This window comes from Cyclopterus lumpus, chromosome 8 (genome assembly GCF_009769545.1).
Source record: "Cyclopterus lumpus isolate fCycLum1 chromosome 8, fCycLum1.pri, whole genome shotgun sequence".
Lineage (NCBI taxonomy): Eukaryota > Metazoa > Chordata > Actinopteri > Perciformes > Cyclopteridae > Cyclopterus > Cyclopterus lumpus.
This window is the reverse complement of record NC_046973.1, coordinates 13,021,176-13,047,001: the sequence shown is the minus strand read 5'-3', so window position 1 is coordinate 13,047,001 and position 25,826 is coordinate 13,021,176. Positions and strand designations below refer to the sequence as shown.

The window sequence follows — 25,826 nt, the reverse complement described above, 5'->3', positions numbered from 1 at the left end:
CCTTTGCTGTTGCCATGTCGTGTGGACGTTTTTATTTATGTGAACACTGGAAGTTCAAATGTACTCTCTGATGTTCCGCCCCGGTTGCCTTGAGCTGCAGCTCTGGGCCCAGTTGTTATAACTAAAATCATTCACAACACCTCCCTTCTAACTGTACCTTAAAAAAACACTTTCACATACACAATTCAAAAGACTGGCACTGTGTATATTGCAACACACGTGACACCACGCCTCAGCCTGTGGGAGCAGCTATAGGCTGGGAACCACATTAAGATTGTTGTGCTGTCCCTTTAGAAACACATGCACGATTCATCTCAAAGTCTCCGGGAGCATTTCAAACATACACTTTGGCACACTTTGGTTGTTTTTTTTGCACCCCCCACCCACACCCACACACACCGATTTAGCTACGCCACAGCAGAGGAATGGGGCCGCGCAGTCTCATCACGAATCAGGAGGACCGTGCATATAAAGAAGCACACATACATGGCAGCCTGTGTGCTGCCTATATGTTGGCATAAAGCCACGTCTCTGTAGCTTCGCGAATCCATTCGGATAAACGCGTCTCGCGCGCCCCCGCCGCGTAGGGGCAGAGTGATGGTTGATGGGGGGGGTGGACAGGTTTCTCGGACCTCAAACCGGGCACTTACCTGACCCAGGTGCATCGATACAACGACGGCAAAATGGGTTTGAGCATATCTCAGCGTTAACCTATACATAGGTTAACGCGAAGAAGCCCCCGGCCACCGTCCCGTAGCGGGTCTTTAACGCTTCACCTCCGCGCGTCTGTTTGAGAAACAACCGAGTCGAGCTTTAACCTGTACAGTACAGGCGCAGTGCCCGGGTTGACTTGAGGACAGGCTCTGGCGTTGCACCGCCGCCCCGTAAAGAAGCCGCCGCTGTACATTGCGCTATAGTGCGAAGGGGAAAAAAGAAGAACAAAAATGACACACTCACCAATGCTGGACTTGATATGAAGCCGCCTCCCGTGCCGTCAACATAAAGCCCGTGAACCAGGAACAGACGGATTAGCACGTGAGGAGAAGGAGAGAGAGGAGGGGAAAAAGAGAGAAACGATACGTAGAGATATACAAGCGAGTCCAGGCGGCTGACCCTCTCGAGCGGCGTAGCTAACGCTTCTCCCGGTGTTAGCCCCCCAGTTCAGTCCGCTACCAGGTGTGAGGAGACGGGAGCGCCGTGTCTGTCAGGGACTGCCAAAGCCATGGCCACGGTCTGCAAGGGGGAACTCTCTCTCCGGCGTTTATTAGCTTGCTGTGCCGTGTGCTCGGTCCTCCTCCCCCTGCCCCCTCCTGCCTGTACAGTACGGGTGAATGCGGGTCAGGAGAAGCGGAGCTGCTACGAGAGAGGCGGTTCGTTGCCAGACTGCGCACTGCCCCCTACCGGCCAGAGAGCGGTAACTCGGGGAGGGGGTTGCATAATTTCGCGACCCTAAGATAATTACAGTTTTTCTCGATTGCTAAGACACATTTCTTGAAACGGTCACCCGTTTTCTCAAAACTGTAAACACAAAACCTAATCTCCAAGCACTATTTACAAAACCTCTGAATCCTTTTGCAAAATGAAACTTTCGCCTCTAAACAGAATTACCTGTGCTCAAAATCACAAACACTGCTCTCAAATCGTAAACAAATAGATCAAAATAATATACACTATTAAATTTCATGAACGAAAACATGTTCTATAGCTCTTTGCAATTTATTTTGTTCTTCCTCCTCCTTGTACCCCAATTTGTACAGTATGTGAGATGCAGGGTATACCCTGCATCTCACAAACGTGTCCTTTGTCACTGTGATACTGCAATTCTTGTTCTTTGTTGATATGAACCTGCAACCGGTCAAAATCTATTGAGCAGTCAGTACTATTACTGTAACAAATACAATTTGTTTATTGTACATTATACAGCCTACAATGCACTGTAGGCATACTACAGTATACAATACTACAGTAAAAGGGACAAAAATCAAAGGAGTCAACATGTCATCAATGCTTCTTCTTGTCTTTGGGCTGGGTCAGGCCAGAGCACTCGTATTGGGTTGTGTCACATCATTTGATCAATTTTGATTGTGTTTAATCAATGACATGTTTTCTCTATTTGTATTTGATTGTTGCCACTTGTGTTTACCAGTATGGATGACATGTGCATTAGAGTGCAGAATGTGTTTTGAGACTGAGAATGTTTAGAGTTTTGCTGAAAAGTCTAAGTGAGATCTGCAAATTGTGTTTTACCATGTGAAATAGTTTAAGGTATTGACAACAGACTGCACAATTAGCTAAATGAGTTCAGGCAACTGAGAACTTTGTTCAGCCAATGGGTTTAGTGTTTTAGCAATTGAGAAAAACTGTAAAGGGGAACGTCTCCCGTTTCCCCAGCAACTTTAATTTTATGCTATTTTACTTTAGAACAAGTAGGCAATTAACTCCACTACATTTAGGCTCACTGACGGCTATCATTCTACACATATTGCTAAATTGTTGTTTTAGCATATGATGTGTTGTTATAGATTAATATTTTAAAAAGTAAGTAGCCAATACATGGTATCTCTCCAAATATGCCACATTTCAAATGATGTGACCCCCCCCCACAACAAATGTCAATAACAGCATTCTAATAATTCAAAGTACCACCCACTCCACTAACAGGTAGGTCTCTGCCAGTCATTCTGAAGGCGACAGACACAGACTTCTTGGTGTTGTGTGGCGTAATATGCTCTGTAGCGCCCCCCAAAGGGGTGACGCTGAAACAGGTGGTGTCCAGGAAGTGATGCGTCTGCAGGGATGTTTGTTTACCTGCCTGCTTCCTGGTCCAGGGTCTAGGGCAGCAGGCTGGCACCAATTATCTCCTTCTGCAGTCCAGATTCTCTCTCTCTCTCTCTCTCTCTCTCTCTCTCTCTCTCTCTATACATATCTTATTACCAACTGTTTACTAAATAAGGAGCTATGCTCTACCTTTTACTTTAAATACTGTTTGTTATTGGTATCTACTGTATTATTATTATTGCTTTATGAACTGATCATATTCTGTAAAACCAGAATACAAGTCAGCAGTGATTATGGTCAGATACACGTAGTGGGTTAGAACTTGCAATATTGCCCTCTAAAATGTAGTGTAAAGTATGGCATAAAATGGAAATACTCAAGTAACTTCTTACAGCTAATAATCAATTCTATTTTTTATCGGCCTACGTATACACACGTCTATCCATCCATCAATAAATAAATAAATGAGACCAGACGAGCAGCTGTGAGTTCCTTTTTCTTGTGCATCTGTGCCTTTTATTGCAATAATACATCTGCATGTTGATATATATTCACACACACACTTGCACACATACACAATCACATCATCAATGGTCAGAACAAAACAAGAACTTTGGACAATAAGCACCAAACACATGACATGAGAAAGAAAGAAAAACACGAATAAACCACCGACTGTCTAAAACCTATATTCAAATGTACACACACACACACACACTCACACAGTCACACACTAAAACACACATGCACACATTCAACAGCACGTTCTGCCACTCACGCACACTCCGAAGCACTCGACACATGCAGCGTTTGGTTCCCCACGCACACAAACAGAAACAAGCTCGGGTTCACACGAAGAACCGCCGAGATAAGTACCAAAGGGTTTTTTGTTGGTTTTGAATCTTGTTGATGTAATAAGTGAAGAATAACTCTTATTTTTAGAACTCTTGAACACTGATGATGTTGTAGCTACAATATAGCTTGTCTGAACCGAACGGCACACGACACACAGACAATCCGACATTTACTCTCACTATTACAGTAACCTAGTAAAGTCAACATCTCTGGCTGGAGGAATAAAGAAGAAGAAACGTTCTGATATATCGTTTAAATTATTTTGTCTATATATACTATGTACAGAACATGAACGATTTACATACTGTAGGTTTGAAGGGTTTACATTTACACATGGACCAGCTTTTTTTATTTAATTTTTTTACATACAACCACTACATATTCACGAAAAGCCTCTCATAGATTAAAATCTTAAATATTCAAACACTTCGGGGTTTTGTGTCCGTTGTACTCTGTTTATTCTGATTGTTGGTTGTGAGGATACATATCGTACTATCTTCAGCGGGGGGGTATGCAACGAATACAACAAATACTACAGCTGAAAACATACATTGCTTTTTTTTGTCATTTCTTTTGCACGATGCACAAAAAAAGCACTTTTCTTTATTTTTTCTTTTTTTTTTTACAATCATCTATTCCAATTTCTTCACAGATGTTTAACAGTACGACTTCCAGTAGTTTGCTGTGATATGTCAATAAGTAAAGTTGTTGGCGGAGATACAGAGATATTGCCTATACGGAAACATGCGGAGATGAAGGGGACTCGTGTGTTCCCCTCTTTGACCAGGTGGGTATTTAAGTAGGTGGACGGACAAGAGGACGACCTCTTCTCTTTCTCCTCCTCTTCCTCATCTTGTTTGCTTCACTCCTCCGGCCCTTCTACTCGTAGAAGCTGCGGTCACTAGAAAGAGGAAAAAGCAGAAGACGTGTTGGTTCAGTTTCGCCCACAATAGACTCCTTTCACTAGAGGGCCACTTTTTAGCAACCCTCAACAAACTCCAGTGTACTCACACAACACCAGCACGCAGGGCGGTGTCTTGAGCAAAATAAAATATGACGAGCAGGATTTAACCGGCTATAAAACAAGAAGAGAGCAGCGATGAGCACCATCGCTCATTGATCTTTCAAGATTAATGCACTCTTCATTCTGTGTACCGATGCTGGCCATAACGCCATGGCGAGCCTCAATCCTCAGACACACCATCCAAAAATACACTTTAAAAGATTGCATTGGCTTCCACTCCAGCCATCTACTCGAATATGGCCAAGTTAGGGTTGCACCAGCTATTTGTAAGTTCAGTACTGCTAAGTCTGTGTCATTTTAGACATTGGAAAGTTTCCCATGTTACCAAATTGCAACAGATTTCAGAAGACAACTCAAGATAACGTGAACATCGTAATTATGATAATGCAGAGATAACAAGAATTACGATAACCCAGAGATAATTATGATAATGTAGAGAGAAACTTGTGATTATAAAACCCAGAGATAACGTGTAACTCGTAAGTACGATAACCCAGAGCTACCTAGAGATCATTTTGAAGCATTTTGATCAACTACCAGGTTATATATGTTGTATTGGACATATTACCTTAAATGTACTAATCTGAATGAGTTATATGCTAGCGAGCTAACAGTCAATAAATGTAGTAACCTATGAAACAGTCACACATGGCAGTTATTGGATATAAATAATAAGCAACAACTAATCTTTACAAATGGTAGAGCTTGTAGAGTAAATTGTGCTTTTGTGTATGGTTTGTGTGGTACAAGCCATTTTAATTGAGTCATGCGTTAATCTCCATTTAGTAAACACTTAATTAGCTTGTAAGTACGCTAAATTTGAATTTATGAAGAGCTGGGTCAAGCGACTCCTGAAACCTATACCTTAAGAAGCAGTACTGAAGATGACATCCACAATGCAAAAGCTAAAACATGCTAACAACATGCTTCACAATCCATGGAACCGCTCATGTTCAGAAATAAATGCAATTGAGCTATAATGCTAATTGCTAACAACAGTAAAAAAAAAAAAAGATTATGACGGGGGAGTAAAAAATGCAATGCCTGCATGGCATTTGGAATGTCATGTTACATAAACTCAACAAAAATTCTGAACGATAATGTCAACTGTAGGGGCCAATATATACTATACTATGTAAGATATACGGAGGGTACAAATTCCCATGTAGGAATCCATTTTGCTATCGAGACTAGAAAGACAGAAATTCTGCATTTATTTGGTGAACAAAATACAATCTCCCAAGTTAAACACCATAAACAGTTACTTTTGAAGCTGCCACTGCCATTTAAATCCTGAATCGAAAAGAAAACAAAGGTGTAAATGCTAATCTAGCGGCTAACTGCCCAGCTACAGTTTTAGTACTGCTAATCTATCAGGCACTAGCCTCGTTGCTTTGCTGAGGGCCTTACCAGTGCATAGCGAGAGCGACCAACAGCTTTAAATTCGGATTTGATCGCCTTCGTTCAACCTGGTGATTGCAAAAATAAAGCTGTTAAGGTCAGTAGTTTGTGCCTTTTCTGCCATGTTTGTACTTCTGTGTGTGCAGTGTGGATATACAAGATTCCTTATCTTCATTAATATGTGTTCTTATGAATGACATTACTGAGCCGTGTTCAAAGTACATTCTGCAAATGGTGTTTTATAGAAATAACAATATACATAAGAGTCTAAAGAGAACACACTGACAGGGTGATACAAGGAGAAACGTAAAAATGAATGGAGATGAGAATAAAAGAAGGGGGTTTAAGTTGATGGAAGTTGTGGGTAAGCGATAGAAATGATTGGTGCAGAGCGGTTGTACTCACGCCCCCTCGTCTCTGAGTAGAGACAGGAACTTGGTCACTCTGTATTCAGGGTCCATCTGGAGAACGAGAGAGAGAGAGTGAAGAGTCTGGACGAAACAAACAACCAACAGTAGCTTGGTCTGACTGGGTGAAGGTCTGCCGGTTAACTTAGCTCAGCATGAAGTGAAAAACAGGTGGAAACAGTTAACTTTGCTCTGTCCTCGAGGAATACTTCTACCCCAAAAGGACCATCTGTATATCCCTCACTCAACCTGTGTAACCTTGAATTCTTGAAGTTGTCTCGCATGCCTCGAAGGTGAACGAAGAATCCCAAAACGGAGAAAGGTCTTGACACTCTTCACAGCAAAACTATTAAAATATCAATTTACAAACATGCACACAGGCGCGTGAATTAAATGCAACTCCCTAAATGAGATTTAAACGGATGTTTTGATATAGTTTCGATGTTGTTTAAGGCGGCCCCCATTGACTTCAATTCGTCAAGACTTCTTGTGGTTCTTGCTTGTCCTTTCACCGTGCAGGCATTCGAGGAAAACAACGTTTTCTTCAAGAATTACATGTAAGATGGGGTGAGTAATCGATACACAAAGGGCCATTTAGTGGTTGACGCATTTCTTTAAGGCAATATAATCCACCTATCGGCACCTCTAAAGCTCACAAAATGTTGCAACTGGTTTTATGTGGATTTAAGTACGACAAGGGCTAACAGTGACTTTAACTAGAAATTAAATGTAGTTTATATCAGCAATTCAATAATTACTGTAATCCGGTCACCATGTCCTGTTTTATTCCTGTTGTCTTTAGTTTCCTACTGTCTAACACCCTGACACATAAAGCAGTATATTCTGTGAAGTGTCCTTCACCTGCAGTGACATCTCGATGAGGACGAGGAGCTTCTTGATGCCGATCCACACTCGCTTCCCTTTGAGCTGATGTGCGATGCTGGCCCGCTCTTTATCTGTGAAGCTCCCCAGCAGCTGCAAAGACAACAAAGACATTAGATCTTCAATACTACCTTCAAAACCTCCAACCGAGAAACTAAATAAAAAAAGGAGCGGCCGATGAAAACAAGCCCTTTTAACACACACACACACACACACACACACACACACACACACACACACAGGATACAGTGTCGGTTCTTTTCAGGGTTGTGTGTGCATGAATGTGTGCTCTTGAGAACGGGGGATGGTAATGCACCACAGCTCGATCAGCCAAGAGGAACCGGTTATTTCGCTCTGCAAACAGGAGTGAATACCTCGAAAAGAGCCGGCCCTTCTCATCACTCATCACTGTGTCCATGTTTGGGGGCGGACCATGAGTCTCTTTACCTTTCAAGCAGCCAAATGCGTTGACTACATCAAAGTGATAGGATTGTTGTGCGATTGTTGGTTCGTACCTCTAAAGCGTCGACGAGTTGCTCCCCGGTAGAGATGTTGGGGATGTGGATGGTGGTGCTGAAGGCGTCCAACATCTCCATCTCCTGCAGAACGTCCTTCCTGCTCGTGGTGCCGATGATGAGCAGCTTCCGGCCCTGCGGGAGGAGTGGACGCTTGGTTTTGTCCTTTGTTAATCGCACCGCATGGCAAATTTGCAAGCCAATTTTTAACGGAGATTGATTTCCCATTCATTTCAGGTTATGGTTGGGTCAATGTGAGATAAACAGATATACTGTTCCAGCCTTTACTGATCTAATTAAAAAGAACATGTATGTCGGTCTCCAGCTACATTTTATTGCATAAAGAAATAAAATAATAATAGTTAAAGGGCAAAACTGAAACAGAAAATGTTATTGCCTGATTATTATATAATATGCAGCTGTCATCTTAAAGGAACAGTCAACATTTTTGGAAACATGCCTTTTTTGCTTTATTGTCATGAAAAGATCCACTCTCATATCTGTCGTTTAAATATGAAGGTAAAGTCATCAACCACTTGGACTAGCTTAGCATAAAGACCAGAAACAGGGGTCGGAAAGGTCAAGCCAGGCGAGTGTGCCATGCCAAAAAAGGTGTGAGTCACATAACCTCCCCAAAGCTACATTGTGTCGTTTGTACACTTTGTACACAAAGATAATTGGCTACAGACATGAGATTTTTGAATGTAATTCTCTGCAAAATAAGAAGGTTATTATTATTTGGTTGTTATTCTATATCGTTCTTATTGTTAAGGAATCCAATGAAAAGACCCCCCCACAAAAACACTGGGTACAGATAATTTCTGTTTTTCAAAGCCATGACCCCTGCTGACACTTTGGTTGGAAACCATTGTCCAGGTATTCTGTTTGTGAGATTGAGTCAACATAATGTGTTTCAGTGACTGACGATGGAGCTTTATGGCACAGAGGAAGAAGATATCAGGCTGTCTACATACACAATACTTGTCAGATTTGTTCTTTGTTGGTTTCGGCCTTTCTGTGTTGATTTGTTGACAATGTGTCTTTTGTGGCAGCTATTCTCAGCCAGAGCACCATCTAGTGGGCCGTAGCAGTACTGCCAAAAGGTCTAACTTTTTAGATTTTTGGTAATATACAAAGATAGTTATTGTTTTGTCTTGAGGGGAACACACAATAATTCACCTAAATAAAAAATGTGATATCAAAAGAATGATTTCAATGTGTTCTGCCGCCGTTAGCAGCAGCATGACACATATTTACAGGCCAGTTTAGTTGTTCTCATTGTTTTCTTTTCACATTTCTTTAAGGGTGTCCTCTGTTGTTGTTGTTTTTCATCAATCATAAGTAGGCGTTGAGTTACAAAAGGTCGGCTGTAGGGTGCACAGAATAGTAACAATGTGTATTCGGGTGCCAGATGAACCTTTGGTGGAGTTTTCTTCAGCAGCACCAGCAGAGCCTGAAGCACCAGGTTGGAGAAACGAGGCCCGATGGGGACGTAGTCAAGCAGACGCTCAATGTCATCCACCACTACGCAGCTGAGCTGTGACTTATAGGCGTCATCGAAGACCTGAAACGGGAAGGGGGGGGCAAAAGGTTGAGGAAATGGACAAAGGAAACACCGGCAGGTAGAATAGTTCCATAAGCTATTGTCTAAACACAAAGTCTCATTGTTCGCTGACCCTCTGCGGCGCTCACCTTTTTGATAGCTTGGCACTTGGAGATTTCCGAATGTCCAATCATCTTGTCTGGAGAGCAGATCTTAATGAAGGGGAACTCCGAGTCCTCTGCAATCTGAGCTGCCAAGGCCGTCTTTCCACTGTGGGGCGGGCCTTGTGTGTGGGGAGAGCAGAGGATGTGTACAATTTACTGTGTGTGTGTGTGTGTGCGTGTGTGTGTGTGTGTGTGTGTATGTGTGTGTGTGTGTGTGTGTGTGTGTGTGTGTGTGTGTGTGTAGCCTCTATGGGTTGTGCTAACTTTGTACTGTGGGCGGCTACTTTCTGTGTTTGATTTGGGTCCGACTCAGAGACAAACCTTTTGAAATGGTTCATGTCTAAAACGGGAGGTCACAATAACCACATTTATCGTAAATACGGTGCCTTGAAATAAATCATAATTGCAAATGTTCTCTATTTGAACGGTGTAAATATTTGCATTGATCTCACTGGTCTGGATGATTGTACACCACCAGAACTCAGTTCATTGGATTTATCAGACATTATCAGCAATTTTGGCAAAACTATAAAAACAAGTTGATGTAACTTTGATTGGAATAATAGTGCATGAAAGTATTCTTGCCCAGTTTCTCTGTGTGTGAGGATTCCTACCCTCCAGTAGCACAGCCACCAGTGGTGTGCGATCACTGTTCTTGGTCTGCTGCACCAGCAGCTCTCCGTCACCAAGGACACGAGTGACAGGGTCGCCCCATTTGATGATGCCGTTCATGATGTAGTTGGAGTAGTCCTCCTGGTTCGTACCAAACGCCTGGATAGAAAACAGTGTCAGGAACTGCGTTCTCCTTTTACACGTTACAGCATTCAACCGTGTTCTGCAGTCAGGGACATGAACGGTAAGACGATCCGGTACGTACAGGTTTTATGTCGTTGTCGAGAGATCCCATGAAGTCGCTTCTGGTGACCTGCAGCTTCTCGGCCTTCTCCATGTCCACTTCCACCGTAGATGTGGCCTGGAGAAGAATGCAAACGCATCAAAACAGCGTCAGGTTCAAAGGGACCCCCACTGGTTTTATAAAGTTCAGTTTCCTAACCGTTTTAACTCAAGCTTTTTAAATCAAGGTCTGTTTATTTAGGACTTCATCTGGGTTAATTCAGTGGATTTGGTCACGTTATGAGAACTGAGCCGGGTGAACTGGGCGAAAGCTCCAGATAAAAAGCGAGTAAATAGTCCTTAATTTGAGATAACTTTGTCTAAATTACTATTCCCAAAGTCAAACAAGAATTTAATTTCCATGGCTTTTGCTTTTTGGAATGGGATTAATATGTGTTCAAGTATTTACCAGACCCGGTTCCCACCATGCTTTGCACGACAAATTTTACAACGTTTACTTTCTGCAAACCGCTATTTGGCTGTGCCAACTGTTATTACAATAACTGCAAATTACTTACTTTGACTTTCAACATTATTTTATTCGCTTTTTTTTCTTCACATTTCAATCTTGAGATCTAAATGCGACGGCATTCCAACCAAACCCTAATGCAAGCTTTGAGTATTGGAAAAGCGCAGAGAGACCTTGATGTGCCGGTTCATGGCCGTGGACTGAGCGGCCCTGACGAGCCCCTCCAGCTCCGCGCCGCTGTAGTTCTTGGTGTCGGCCGCCAGCTCCTTGATGTCGACATCGGGGGCGAGCAGGTTGTAGCCTCGCATCTTGTTGGTGTGGATGGTCAGGATCTGGACACGCCCCTTCTCATCCGGCAGACCTGGAGGGGAGAGGACGAGGAGGAGAAGGGTGTCGCGAGGACAAGATGGACACGGGAATGGAAAGGAAAGAGGAGCCGAGAGGTCATTGGGAGAGAGGGATGAGGCAGAGTTGATATGAAAGAATGGAAGAAGCGAGGAAAGGAGGGAGGAAGGATGGGAAAGAGCCGAGGAGGCAATAAAAATGTGAAATGGCCTTCACATGGAGGTCTCTATTCACATACTGTATTCATTTACACTTCATGCTGCTTAATTGGCATGATGTGATTAAAAAAGCATACAGAGTGCTGCAGGGATGACGACTGCACTAGTCCCGTCGACAAAAAGCCAGTCAGATTTTTCCATTGCATTTTAAATTATTGCAGAAAATCAGCTCTGTGGCAAACTGTTCAGCAAGATAATCTTTACACAAATGAACACCACTTTCATTATTTTTGAAGCGTGAATGCAATCTGCCGAAGTAAAAAGCTGACAAACACCCCGCCCGTGGACACATGACACAGCAACGCCGTAGAGGCCGACTAGTGATGTTTTCTGGTCTCATTTACTCACTTGTTATTTACACATAAAAGCTGTATCCATCGATGTATTTTATATCGTAGAACCAGTAACACATAATAATATTCACACATCTGAACTAAAGCACACATGGTTTTCCTTTATTATAACACCAACATTATTTAAATAGCCTTTGTGGTTGCAGAGATACACCCTTTTTAGTTTGGGTATGTTATTTCGAGCAGAAACCTAGAAAATGGCTCGTGGCTTAAAAGGTTAAGTTAGTGTCTCAAGCTGAGTTGTTCGTATCAGAAATGGGGCGAGCGGATCAAGACAGAGAGAAAGAGAGGGAGGTCCCGTAGTACTCACTAATTTCCATCTTGACCTCGAACCTGCCAGGCCTCATCAGGGCATCGTCTATCAGGTCAGGCCTGTTGGTCATACCTGGAGAGACAGAGATTGAGAGAAGGCAGAGGGGTTCTTTAAAGGTGACAGCTGAGCTGTGCTGTAAGACAGCATTTGTATCGTCATAACATGTCATCTCGAACTGATATTGTTCATAAATATCACTGCGAGGTTTACAATCTGGGACCCGTTTACAATCTGGGACCCGTTTCAAAGAACCGTCACCTTTTCCAGCAGGGCTCTGGCATGCTCATGCATGGGTCACAAGTGTGTGCTTTTAATGTGTGTGTGTGTGTGTGTGTGTGTGTGTGTGTGTGTGTGTGTGTGTGTGTGTGTGTGTGCGTGTCACCGATCCGTAGAATATATTGTACAGCTAGCGAGGGGGATAAATGGGGGGGATCAGTTCCCTCTGATGCTACTGACCGATGACCAGGATGTTGTTAAGTTGCTCCACGCCGTCAATCTTGGACAGCAGCTGGTTGACCACGGTGTCGTGCACGCCCGTGCTGCTGGCGCCCGTGCCTCTCTGCTTGCAGATGGCATCCAGCTCATCAAAGATGATGATGTGGAGGCCGCTGTTGGCTCCCAGCTGCAGACAAGTTGAGTTAGTTTTTTATTTACTTGAACACAACAAAGAAGCACATTGAGAGTCTCCCCTCACCCTCTTCTGCTCTTCCTCTGCGTCGGCGAACAGCTTGCGGATGTTGGCCTCAGACTCTCCCACGTACTTGTTGAGGATCTCGGGGCCGTTGACGACCTTCGGCTCGCGGGCGTTGAGCATCTTGCCAATCTGCCTGGCCATCAGTGTCTTACCACAACCAGGGGGACCAAACAGCATGATGCCCTTCACGTGCTTACACCCTGGGAGGGGGAGAGAAGGGAAGAGAGAGGGGGGGAGGTGGGGGAGAAGATGGTGGGGAGTAAAACGTGCAAGAAGAATCAGAAAGGAGATTAAGATGTAAGAAATACATGAAGGCAGAGGAAAAAGCATATAGAGGAGAGGATACAGATTTATTAATGTTGAAGAGCCGGAATGAGAAGAAACCAGGTTAATAAAATAAATCATACAATCAAGGAATAGTTACTGTCTGTGTGTGTGTCGCTCTATGTGTGTGTGTATGAAGGGAAAACAAGACGCTGTGAGTTTCCTCCATTGTGTTAACGTATATTAGATTTTGCTACCGCTGGGAATATGCAGTTTACAACAAGTAGCAAAGTTTGGTTATGCAAACCAAATGACAAGGAAAGAAACATTTAAATATATACTTTTACAATAATACCCTTCTATGAAGACATATTGGGGCCATTGTAGGGAAGAAAAATAAAATAGAACTTAGCCTGGGGAGGGTACAATATGTCGTACATTTATGAGAAAAAAACATTGATAATCTTTGAGATCACCAGCCTCTGTTGTTTCATTCTTGTTGGTTCGACAATTTTTTACAGATAAATTTACAGATAAATCGAAATAGCGAACGAAAGTTCCTGAATTACATACACTATATGTCATATGAGGCCAGAGAAAGTTACAACCTCATAAATACCAGAGAATAAAAGAGACATGGTGACAATAGTCTCGTAATAAGCCAGTAAAAGGATGGCGGACGTGCAGTAGATTCTCAGAAATAAGTAGATGAAAAGTCAACCAGAGGGAAGACAGAGAGGCGTTCTCACCCATTTGCTCCACAATGTCTGGAGGGAAGACTCGGGAAGCAAAGGCTCTGCGGAAAATGTCGGAGAACTCCTTGTCCAGACCTCCGATTCCCATCTTCTCAAAGTTCCATTCTGGGTTGATGATCGACTGTCGAGCCTCCTTGGTCTTTGCCTTACCTGGTAAAAGACAGAGGGCAACTCACAGATACATGTTTTTAAAGACAGTGACTCCAAGATATTTGTCCAAATTGTCTTGGGATTGTTGTCATATGGGAAGGAAAATAGTATTTCTGTAGCTAAATAAAGAAAAAAAAAAAAAAACTTGGTCTATAATTCTTCTTTTATTTTTTCGCAGACTTTGTGGAGGCTGACGCATCCGTAAGAGAATACTGCAGAGTTCTTACTGCTGCCCAGTAGAGGAAATAGATATGGGACTGTTGCATGATGGCTCCACACCCCTTTTTTTTGTATTGTTTATGCGGCACCCTGGGTTAACCATGGACATTGAAATATATTGAAAACGTCATCTTACGATTGACAAATGATGCCAAGAAAACCCACCGCTGACAATAGTTCCCGCTTTGATTTTTGTGATTTTGTCTTTATCTTAGATTCCGGATCCTGAGGTCGATCCCATTTTGGTAAAATAAGGAACTTACCAACTAGTGTGAGGCATGAACTTTCCGCCTTCTCAAAAATCACCTGGCTGTTGCCCACCATCAGTCCGATGTCGATCTGCCCGAGAAAACACAAGAGTTACAATCGGTCTCCATTCATTGAAGCAAATCACTCCTGATTATTTTTCTATTTTACACCAACTCTGAACGCCTGTCTCCCGCTGTTTGAGTTTTCTCTTTTTATATGTTGAGGTATTTGAAGCATTTCTGAATTTGGAAGAACATTTTCTCTGAACGTGTGCATTTTTGCTTGTGACTGCTTTTTGTCCTCCAAATTAATGTGCATAGCTATAATAATGTGTAACGCAATAAATCACTGTCATGCTTCTACTGCCATGACTCCCAGGCGATATATATCCGCACCATTTTATTACTCATAAGCAATTCAATTTTGAGCTTTAGGTAAACACCTGGAGTTTAATTATTGAGGGCCATTTTTGTCCAGTTTAGAAGTAACGGAGTTATGTTTTCATTGGGAAAGAAAGATATGCTTGGGAAACGATTAGGTGTCCCTCTATGTTCTTTTCAGAAAAAAATAAGGTCATAATAACACAAACACACTTTCTGAGCAGTACGGGGCGGATAACCTATTTCAACAAAAGTCTAATAAAAAATAAAAAGGCATGTGAATGGTGACGCTTTGATCTGTTCCTTTCACTGGTCATGATGATTAATGTCAAACCAAATAAACCTCAGGTTCTGCATGCTGGCCGTGTACCTTCTGTTTCTTTCCAGAAGCCGGTTCTCCTCTGAGGATGCTGGCATCCATGGCCTCGATATCTTTCACCATCAAGCCAAACAGCTTGTCGCAGAAACTAAACACAAACTGAGAGACGGAGAAGAGCAAGAGGATGATCAAACAACCTACGGAGCAACACTGGACTGCAAAGAGCAAAGCCAAACCAGTGTGTGTCTGGGATATTTACCTGCTGGGTAACAGAGAAGCCCTGGTTGTTGAACTGTTGGATAAACTCGGCGGCCATCCTGTCTGAGTCGTAGGGGGAGGAGTCTGTACTCTTCTTCTGCAGGAAGTCAATTTCGATTGTCATGGCGCCAATGCACTGCTTGGACTTGTCAAAGTTGTAGTTGGCCACTGGGGGGACAGATGAATTGAACGCATATAAATAAATATAACATTTTGTATAGATTAGCACACATTAGATTACATATTAGAGTAGGAGACTGTTTGGAGTTTATCTTTTGGCCTTTTCAAAACTAAAAACAGAAAATGCGCAAGGAACGGAATAATAACGCAAACGTTAGCATATCCAGCGACCTAGCTTGCTGCCTGCAGTAGCTACCTAGCATGTTGCTTTATTAAAAGCCAGAGTTTAGCACATCGCTAATATTATATAGACGTAATATTTCCCCAACCGTGTGGAAAGCTGATGTTAGCAGCTCTGTCCTGCTCTTCATTGGATGTCTGTAGCCAAGTAAGTGCGTACTTATTTATTATTACAGGGTTCTTGTTTTAAGCTGTTTTAAGCAGTAAGCTGGAAACAATAATAATAAGCTAGCTAGCGGCAGTTGATGAAATTTCAGTTGTCATTTCAGACGGCGACCTTGGACCCATTGTTTCAGAAATTAAATAACTATGGAGGTCGCTAATGTCAATGCTAATGTCAATGATGGCAAGACGTCTTACGAACGTCTGTTACGTTCTGTTAGTAGCATTTTGCAGCAATCAAAGAGAGAATGTCGAGAATGTCGTACCTTCCACTTCCTGGCCGATGGAGAGGCCGGCCCATTTCCTCTACAAGAGAGAAAAAGACAGAGATAATGAAAGACGACAAACAGCAGGCTAATGTGTGTGTGTGTGTGTGTGTGTGTGTGTGTGTGTGTGTGTGTGTGTGCATGTGTGTCTGTGTGTGTGTGTGTGTGTGTCTGTCTGTGTATACCTGTGGCAGGCTGAAGGCGATGCTCCCGGGTGCCACAGTGTGGTGGGTTGTCACTGTGAACACAAACTTGTGGTTGGGTGTGGTCTTCACCGTCACATGTCTGCAGAGAGAGGAGACAGACGGACGCTGGTTATTACACGTTTCATTATAAAAAAAATGTTTGCTTTGCACAGGACTGTCATCGATGCAACTGCTATATGCAATGTAACACTGCTCCCTCATCTTAAAACCAATTATTGGACCTGATGGTCTGATATGTTCTTTTCCACTCCATTGTTATGGTTTAACCTCAAGTTCACCTTCACTCCCCTGTTTCTATTGTTCCTTTCTTTGGTATGTTAATGGTATAGTAGCTGTGTCGATTATTAAAGCAGATTATTCTTGGGCCATGACATGCTTTACATCTTTGCAAACTATTGCTTTGTATACATCCAGCAGACCTAAAGCTACATTAGCATGTATTTAGAGTTTTGTTTCTGGCCAGCTGACAAATATGAGTCCACTATCCAGTCTCCTTTATGCTCTGGGTTGGTCTCTCCCAACTATTGATGGAATGGCGTACTCTGGGATGACAATATTGTGTAACTCATAATAGACAACACAATACTGATCACCTCTCTGGAGGTGAGGAAAGAAAGCCACCAACATATCAGTGTGTGTGTGTAGAGACCACGCACAACCATTTAATTGGCATCTTTGACGTAGTCTGCGACGGTTGTTAGGATATCACTGCTTTCTTCTCACATAAGGCACCTTCACATACATGTCTCATCTAGACAGTTTGTTACGAGTCAGAGTTTGAGTAAAAACATCTTTCTGGAGGAGCGCGTTGCATGACATCATTGCAGTGGGTATTTAACACCTTCATTTCAAAGTATTACCTTGTTACTAGGCTACGAGAGAAACGTCTTAAATATTACTATGAATATCTGCATATGCTCATGACCAGATATTTACAATAATGACAACAGTGTTCAACCTGAAGAAAAAAAGAGGTTATTCTCGACTGAAATCATCACGCACAGTGTCCTACTGGTGGCAACAACATTGCTGCTTGGTGGCAATGAATGATAAAAACAAGACAGCCGTTGCCATGGCAGTAAAATGTAGGACAAAGCCGGATAACACATTTATTTTAAGGATCTGTCGTGAGGCTCCCACTTGAAAACAAGTATGTTTGCTTTTATTCGTTTGGATAATCAATAGTTTACATCTAATTCTTAAAATGCTAACAGGTCGGCATACTAATGTGTGCAAATGTATATTACCAATAGTATCTGGTGGCACGATCGTCTTTATTCTTTGTGTTATTCTTTTCATATTTACGTAACAATGAGCATGAAAACCCAGCTGTTGTTCGTCTACATTACTTTTTACTATAGCGACCTTCCTTGCTTCAACACACTAAAAGATAAAGTGCAGCAGAAACACGATGACCTCTGGCGTGTTTGTCATGCAAAGACAAGTGGAAAGGCTTTTTTTTCCCAGTTGCACAAAATGTCCTGATAGGAACAAAATAATGCAAACACTGAAAAAGGGGGGGATGCGCAAACTGTTTGCACCTTAATTTAGAGGTTTCATTATCGCACCTCTGGTTATCATTATTACAATATCCAGCGAAATAATCACGATGATCACACGCTGCATATCCGGCAGCCTCGTATCAGATTGATGACCGTGACCTTCTGGATGAAAGATAAGGTGAGGGGGTGGGGTGGTGGGAGATGCCCCGGTGCGTAGGCCGGTGTTGACAAAGGCACGGATGAATCGGCCATAATGATATTACTCACTGTCCTGACTGCAGATCCTTCTCGTTCACCACGGCACAATTACTCAGCGACAGCTCATCGGTCGGGCATCGCGCCGCTTGCATGGTCTGCGAAGAGAAAGAGGAGGAGGAGGGGGAGGAGGGGTGGAGGAGACGAAGAGCAAACATTAAAAAAAGATATTGACACAAAGCGGTTGGAAGGATCAGTAGTTTTTATTTAGTTTCATCTTAAGTGAAATGTTATTTGAACATTTGAGAGCAGTATGGGGATGAGAGTTATATATTCTGCCTGGTAAGAAACGCGATCCTTATGAGTGTTGTTTCTTACAATTAACAACAATATTCACTCTCTGCATTAACAATTTACTGCAAAGTTTGTGCTATGTGCAGGTTTTTTAACAGTCTGACCTATGATATGATGGAGACAGAATGTTGTAGCTATTCAATTTCACCCTTCATTCGGGTGCACATTGTTTTTATTATTATTATTATTAATATTATCAAACAACCATGATTTAATTCAACTTGTATTAGAAACATACAGCAAGTTCACCTCATATTTATCTTGAAACTACAAAAAAGAGGGATCTCTGGAGACTTTTTTCTTTAAAAAAGAATGCATGCTGGGAAGTCTGCTAATATGCTGATGATGTTTCTTTAGACACTTAAATGAATGAGTTGAGTGAACTCTCAGCAGCACAACTCATTACACTCATCATACCAAGTCAAAGTCAGAAGAACTCATGTTTATAAGAAAACATGATAAAAAGTTGAATTAACAAATGTATCTTATGGTAATAACAACAATGTTGATTCCACTAAAATCCTGCATGACGTTTTACAGTGTATATTAATATCACATGACATAACTCCGTTCCAGATGTTAAAGGCTGAGATAACAAGTGCTTTATTGACGTATAATTTTCAAGCACTTGTATTTTACGTAACTATTTATATATTTTATACTACTTCATACTTCTACTTCACTGCATTTCAGAGGGAACTCTTGTACCCCGCTAGATTTATTTGACAGCCGCAGTTACTACATATATTCCAGTCGCATAACTAAAAAAGCAACATAACCCTGCATAACTATATTTTTGTCCACATAGAGGCAGCGGAAACACAAGGCGGACATATCATGCACCTTTCAAGTTGATGAGATGAATGTGCTGGCAAACAGTTGCTTATTTAGGCATCCAGTTACAGAGCATTCATTTGAAGTAATTCCTCTGGACACCTGAAAGTATAGGGAGGTTGTTTTCTGCAGTTTGAATGAATACTTTTACTTTTGATGCTTTAAGGATATTTTGCTCATCATACTTCTGTAGATGTATTTAAGTAGGATGGGGATCCAGGTCATATAATACAACCTATTGATTCACCACTTGATTTGCCTTATGCCCATGGCTTTCCACTTGAGACTGTACTTCCTTATCTTTTAGGAGTCTCAAGTATTGTACAGGTTCAGTAAGATGAAGGTCGAATACAAGGACACACTGCCATGTTCTCATTTCGGTATGAATTGAAAAGCCTCGGCAGCACAACGGTCTCTGCAGCTCAATAAGAAAGGTTCATAAAAAAATCTGCTGCAAGGTTCAGCAGAGAGAGACATTCCAATGCACATCGCTGCAAGTGGTAACCATGGTCACTGCATTAAGCAATCAGACAGCGCCTCAGACCATACATCGGGCTTTAATCGTTGCAAGGCGGCAAAGGTTACTCCTTATGAGAGCAACATAACGCCCGTTTTTTTGCACGAATAAAAAATACAAAATGCATTTGAATCCAGACAGACAAAGGAAAATAATGATTATTAACAATAATCTAATGATAGTCAAATGGGACTAAAATGTAAAAGTCTGTGTCCAGAGGTCTGTTGCTGTTTTAGGGGCTTTGAAAGTGGCTAACAATAACATAAAAAGGAAAAAAGGCAGCTTCAAGACAAAGGATTTGGCATCTGCTTTCGAAATACCGAATGAGTTAAATCCTGTTTATGAAAATGATTGATTGATAGAAAGTCAAAATGTTTATTATTCAGCTTTCCTTGGGCATTTTAAGTCCAATATTCCCTCTTTTAGCTGTTTTTGGTCTCCACCCAGTCCTGCAGGAAGTATCAGTTTCTTTTATCTTAAGTTAAGTGTGTCTGTCAGCGGTTTATTGAGCAGGAAGCATGCAGCAGCTTTTTCACTCATAACCTCTTGAAAGGGGAGAGTGACAAAACAGATAAAATCAGATAAACAATGAGCTGAAACTCTCCGTAAGGCCGAGGGAGAGCTGCAGATTAATGGGATAATGCTTTGTAGGTTCATCGCTATGTATTGTCACATGTATACATTGGTATTATAAACATATTGATTAAAAACGTACAGCTGTGAGGGTACCAACTTTCCCTATCTTTCTTTGAGCGTGAACTGTATGTGTCAATCCATAAAGCTGCATCTAAACAAATATCCATCTTAGTCAGAGCATTCTGCAACTTGCACATCTGCAGCCTCTGCACAAAAATAGCACAGAAAGCTGTATTGTGAGGCTTCCTCATTAGGAGGGAAGCCATATAGACAACGAAGGCTGTTTCACAGAAGGAATTCCAGATCCACATAAAAATAAAATCTGGTTACCAACCAATTATTTGTCAAATGCCCCCTCGTAGATTTCTACCAAATCCATTCATAATCTCAAATCCTTGTAGGTGTAATCCTACTTGGCTAATAAAAAAAAATACACAAATGATGACCGTACTGTTGACTAAAACACTGATAAGTGCTCAGGCTGTATCTATTTTACAGCCACCTGGTGTATAAAATGAAACAAAGTGGAAAACTAGATTTTAAGTTCATTACTTGTTGTTGACAGATACATTGTCATCAATAATCAATCACGTGTAAAAGCAACCAGAAGACATGTTGGCATTGTACGTTTCTGAAAACCACGAGGTATACGTTAAATGTGGTGGTTTCTGGACTGTATATATGTTAGTGTACAAAATACTATATATATACTAACTGTGTATTTATACATAGTGAAATGAGAAGACAGTAGATATAGAGGAGAGAACAGAGACAATCAGAGACTATCACTAGAATGCTGGCACGGTGCCCACATCAGCTGCTCCCCGTAGTATGATCCAAAGTCTTTAAGGGGTCTTTCACTCATAATAAATGTCATTTCGTTCTGGATTTTAATCCGAAGAGGATTAAAAAAATATATACCTCTTGTAAAAATAGTTTTGACTGAGTTTTAAGATGTGAATTCAATGTCCACCATAGTATAATAACTTGTCAATAATGTATCATCTAAGGTAAACTAATTTTTTCTTTTCTTTTCTTGTGGCCACACACGAAACAGAGGAACAAGCTGTAAACACATTATTGACCAATCATCACCTCATAAATGTGTTGGTTAACGTACTGGTTGTCTTGGGACTGCGGGTCTTAATTATCTGTCGAGCTAACCCTGGAATATTTAGAGTATATTTATTTACATTGCTGCTGTTAACATCAGTCCCATAAAAATAAATAAATAAACCCCAACAAATTAAAACGTTGCCTATTTAGTATGATGATTGAAATTAATTTGCAATTATCTCAAATATTATCATAGACCATCAAGCCAACCCATTCTCTGTTAAAAAGGAGGAGCCATACATTAAAAAACAATTACCCTGTGGAACGCGATATAAATGTGATACATAATGGAAAACATGTTGTTGTAATGGAGATGTGAAATGTTGCTTTCAGCGGGGACGGCAATTTGGCACAAAAATCAATAAGGATGACATAGAGGGCAGTTAAGAACAACGGTAAAATGAAATACTTGGAATACAAACACACGATTGCCATGGTTATCTGTAAACTGTGTCCCATCTAGGCTACCCTAGAAAACAAAGTATCATAACACGGTTTATTTAAAACCTGAGGCAACTAGATAATGAGATAATGAAATAGACTGAAAGTGAAATCACGTCTGTCTTCCAACCCAACCTCCTCGTTGTGCACTAGGTCACCTGACTTCCTCCTTTACCCTCGTCATAACGGCCACTAACTGACTGTGGAGGGATTCGTGGAGCTCCACAGCTTTACACATTATTTGACGAGTTGGGAGGGAGTCAGGTTTGTTTCTTTCATCACTGGAATCCATTGAAACTGTTGCGACGTCCTCGATGCAGCTTCTGTCTTTTGTCTTTGCGACAGCGTACAGTTTTACAGACAACCAAGCAAACAGGAAGTAAGGTTAGGGATTAAATAAGTTCAATTGCTTTGTTTCTTTCCACTGCATAATGACCAAATCTCTACAATATACACCTTCATTTCACATTTAAGATTCTTAGATGCTAGCAAAACACGACTAATGCGCTATAAGCCCAATCTACCTCCCTGGGTATGTATGTATGTATTCAGTATTCAGACTTCGTGCCTCCTGAACCAAAACGGGAGCTCTTAAATGAACAAATCCATTTTGTTCGGGGCTTCAGAGACGAAGCGTTTCCGTGAGAGATGACGAGATAGACGGGGGAGTTGATTAATGGATGCTAATTAGTTAGCATTTACATTCAGTCAGCACATGACACCAGCTCACTGCATTGCAATAGTGCCAGACATTCCAGGGGTGTTGCAATGTGCATCGTTGCCTATGGATTTCAGCCTGCAGCGTCCGCTATACAAACACAAATGTAACTGATGTGTATCCATACATACCTTGAAAAATATTACGACCTTGTGGGCACCAGCGTGGGCAAGCAGAGAGGGAGGACAGAAGACAGTATTTGAGACGAGGGGGGGGAGGGGGGGGGGGGGGGGGGGCTTTAGAGCAGCAAGCTGGGGCTGAGGTGCATATCCAACTTTCATTCAGATGTCTGGGTTCTCTCATGCAAGCCACACTCACCATAATGGAGATCACCAGCGATGGTGTCAAGCGCATGCAGACCAGAGTTGGGGTTGGTTTGGATTCAAAAACCTTTTTCTTTCTTTCTTTTTTCAACCAGAAAACAATTATTTTTGTTTCTGTCACTTTTTTGCCGAATGAATTAAATGCCACCCCAATTCTTGTAGCGGTCGGATGATGCGGGTGCCATGCCAAACATACACTGTTATGTTTATCATGAGCTTGTATCTCTTCCCCACAATAGAGACAAAGTGACAGCTGTCTTATTGTGGGACGAGGCATGGATAATAGAGACCCGATGGGTGAACTGTCAATGGTTGAGAGGGGAAAGTGTCATCAATGTGACCATGTACTGGGAATGGGAACCTTTACGGTGATATGCCTTTATGGAAATTTGCCTCCATAATAAATAAAAAATATCCGGCAATCAGGTTGATTACATTTGAAAATCCATCATTTGTGATTGACTTCCATCATGGAGTGAGATTGGCAGTGATTTACACCAGTGCTAGTCCTGTTATTGCTTTGAGTATCGTTGAATTGTTAGGGCGCTTAGGACGGGGTCAGTTTGCATTAGTCGGCATGCTCAAACAGACAAGAAATCACATGTAGTGGAACAGTGTCAGAAGCAAATACATTTTTTAAAGTTTTTAACAGGTAGTCATGTTAACATCAGTTGTTCTGCAGGAATTCCCTGTTTGACTTCCTGCTCCATTTTCCGAGTGGAGGTGTGTCTACCTTCGCCTCAAGGAAGCTCTTTAATTAAAGTTCTGAGGAACGGAGAAATCAATAAAAGCTCATGTTTAATTCAGCGTACTGTATCTCTTTGCACCTGCGTATTGTGAAAGCATGGTAGGGATTGACTTTAAATAAAATCATACAGCTTATATAATTCATAAAATAAGTTACGAAAGCATATTATGACTACATTAAATGAATAGTAAGACATTTTAGGAAATACTTTTATTCACTTTCTCGGAGAGAGACAGACGAGACGATTGATACTTTGCGGTTAATATGTAGCTAGAGCGACCAATTGATTAGCTTAGCTTAGCTTAGCATAAACACGTTTAGCCTAGGCAGCTAGCATCTCTAAAAGCTCGCTAATGATCAGGTTACAGCTCTGGTCCGGTAGCTTCTGGAGTTTCCACTGGTTGCCTGGCAACTTGTTCCGGCCAAGCACAAGAAATAGTCTCTGCTATTATTTTCTTTTACACTTCACAGTTTATATTTGAAGTACTACAAACAATATATAACAGCCAGAAGAACATTTAGCAGCAGAACATTTTGCAAGCGATCAGAAGTGTAGATGTTGAATGAATTGCTGGTGCATTCCCAGGATGTCTTGACATTAAGATGGTCCTTCCTTCGTTCCTTCCATCTGTTTTTCCATCTTCCGCCTGTCTCTCTGTTTCCAAAATATTTACAATAGGCTCTCAACTTTTGGGGAAAGTGTGCATTAGAGATCATAAAAAGGCTTCAACAGTCTCTTTGTTTGATCTACTTGGAGACAATACAACTTTAGACTGTGTCTACATGCATGAGAACATCTGTTTGAGTCGCTGCTGACTATTTACTGTGTTACTCATTATTTCCTGCTCCAAAAGCATAATCTCGAAAAATAATCTGTCCCAGGGCTTTCTGTTTTGATGTCGCCCCCTAATGACTTAATGCGTTCATTTTAGGAAACGTCATTATCAGCAGCAAAAAAAAATAGTTTTAAAACCCTGAGTTGAATTGATCTCTCCTATTTTTAAGGGCAAGAGAAATGAAAAGAGCATGTCCCTTTTTGTCTCCCTCCCCCTGAGCCTGTGACAAATCTCTGGAATGGTCTCCTATTTTTTCAGTAAATTAATCCAAAGGTGTTTTGTCAGTGCGGTCTGTGTAGAGTGTCCGGATAAAGAAACGGTAACTCCCTGCGCCTCCCCTCGCTCGCTCTAAATATTCTAAGCATGCCATTAAATTATTCATCCTGCTGTGCCTCGGGGGGAGGGGGGGGGGTATCAAGTCAGATGCTGCACTGGCAATCGATGGCTGTATCTCAGCCGAGGGTTTAAGCGACACAACACATCTGTCATCCCCTGTTGAGCTGGACTGCAAAATGAATCCTGAAGACGTTATCAGTTCGTATTTTCTGCTATTATGAAACTGTTCATGTCACCAGCGCTTGAAAATATAGACTATTATATATATATATATATATATATATATATATATATATATATATATATATATATTGTCAGCAGAACCTACCTTTCACCAGTATGTTCTTTTGGATACACAAAGCAATCTCTGGATGTGGAATGGGAGTTGGTGGTCACATTTCTAACCCTCTCTTCCATTTGAAAACATGGCCTGATATCTGGCCTCTCAATTAAATAAATCAGCACTAATTAATATTTATTCACAAATATGAATAGTGACCTTCCCATAGATGGACCAGCAGTGGGCCCAGCGGTTGAGAGTAGCTGAGCTAAAACCTCTCAACCTCTCGTCTCAGTTTGGCTTTGTGATCTCGCCACAGGAGAAATCAATGTCAAAACCAATGTGTTGCATCTAAGCGATGGCAATTCAATCTGAAAGCGTTGCAGTTTGACTTTTCCATCCAAATGAATGAAACATGAGCCAAACTAAGCTGTTGATGGAGTCAGTGCTGTGTGCTTTCTTAACTTTAAGTTGTGCTTTGGTTTTTCATGTATAAACACTGCGCATGAAGCACAAACAAGGTTTAAAGGCCTGGAGCACTCAATGT

The 25,826-nt window shown here is 41.6% G+C and overlaps 2 protein-coding genes across 2 annotated transcripts in view; both read right to left on the bottom strand.

Annotated features, from left to right (window-relative positions):
- LOC117734510 (thyroid hormone receptor alpha) overlaps positions 1-1,287 on the bottom strand; it is a 69,712-nt gene extending 68,425 nt beyond the window's left edge. Inside the window, exon 1 of the mRNA XM_034538562.1 lies at positions 958-1,287. The gene's annotated coding sequence lies outside the window, so the exon portion shown is untranslated. The remainder of the gene's footprint in view (positions 1-957) is intronic.
- Positions 1,288-4,512: 3,225 nt separating this feature from the next.
- Positions 4,513-23,110, bottom strand: LOC117734779 (vesicle-fusing ATPase). The gene is made up of 21 exons (XM_034539045.1): positions 23,075-23,110; positions 22,888-22,905; positions 18,213-18,298; positions 16,423-16,522; positions 16,238-16,277; positions 15,451-15,617; positions 15,243-15,350; positions 14,507-14,582; positions 13,869-14,024; positions 12,856-13,055; positions 12,618-12,783; positions 12,159-12,233; positions 11,106-11,293; positions 10,447-10,542; positions 10,184-10,340; positions 9,555-9,688; positions 9,280-9,426; positions 7,863-7,997; positions 7,327-7,440; positions 6,464-6,519; positions 4,513-4,534 (listed from the first exon to the last, which is right to left on the bottom strand). The coding sequence occupies exons 1-21, from the start codon at positions 23,108-23,110 to the stop codon at positions 4,513-4,515; spliced, it is 2,277 nt and encodes a 758-aa protein (XP_034394936.1).
- Positions 23,111-25,826: the final 2,716 nt, after the last annotated feature.

Coding starts and splice junctions, on each gene's coding strand:
- LOC117734779 (XM_034539045.1), bottom strand. CDS start 23,110: ATGCGCTTGACACCATCGCTGGTGATCTCCATTATG. Junction 13,056..13,868: donor AGACATTGTGGAGCAAATGG/GTGAGAACGCCT, acceptor TCCCCCTCCCAG/GGTGTAAGCACGTGAAGGGC. Junction 4,535..6,463: donor CTACTCAGAGACGAGGGGGC/GTGAGTACAACC, acceptor TCCTCTTTCTAG/TGACCGCAGCTTCTACGAGT.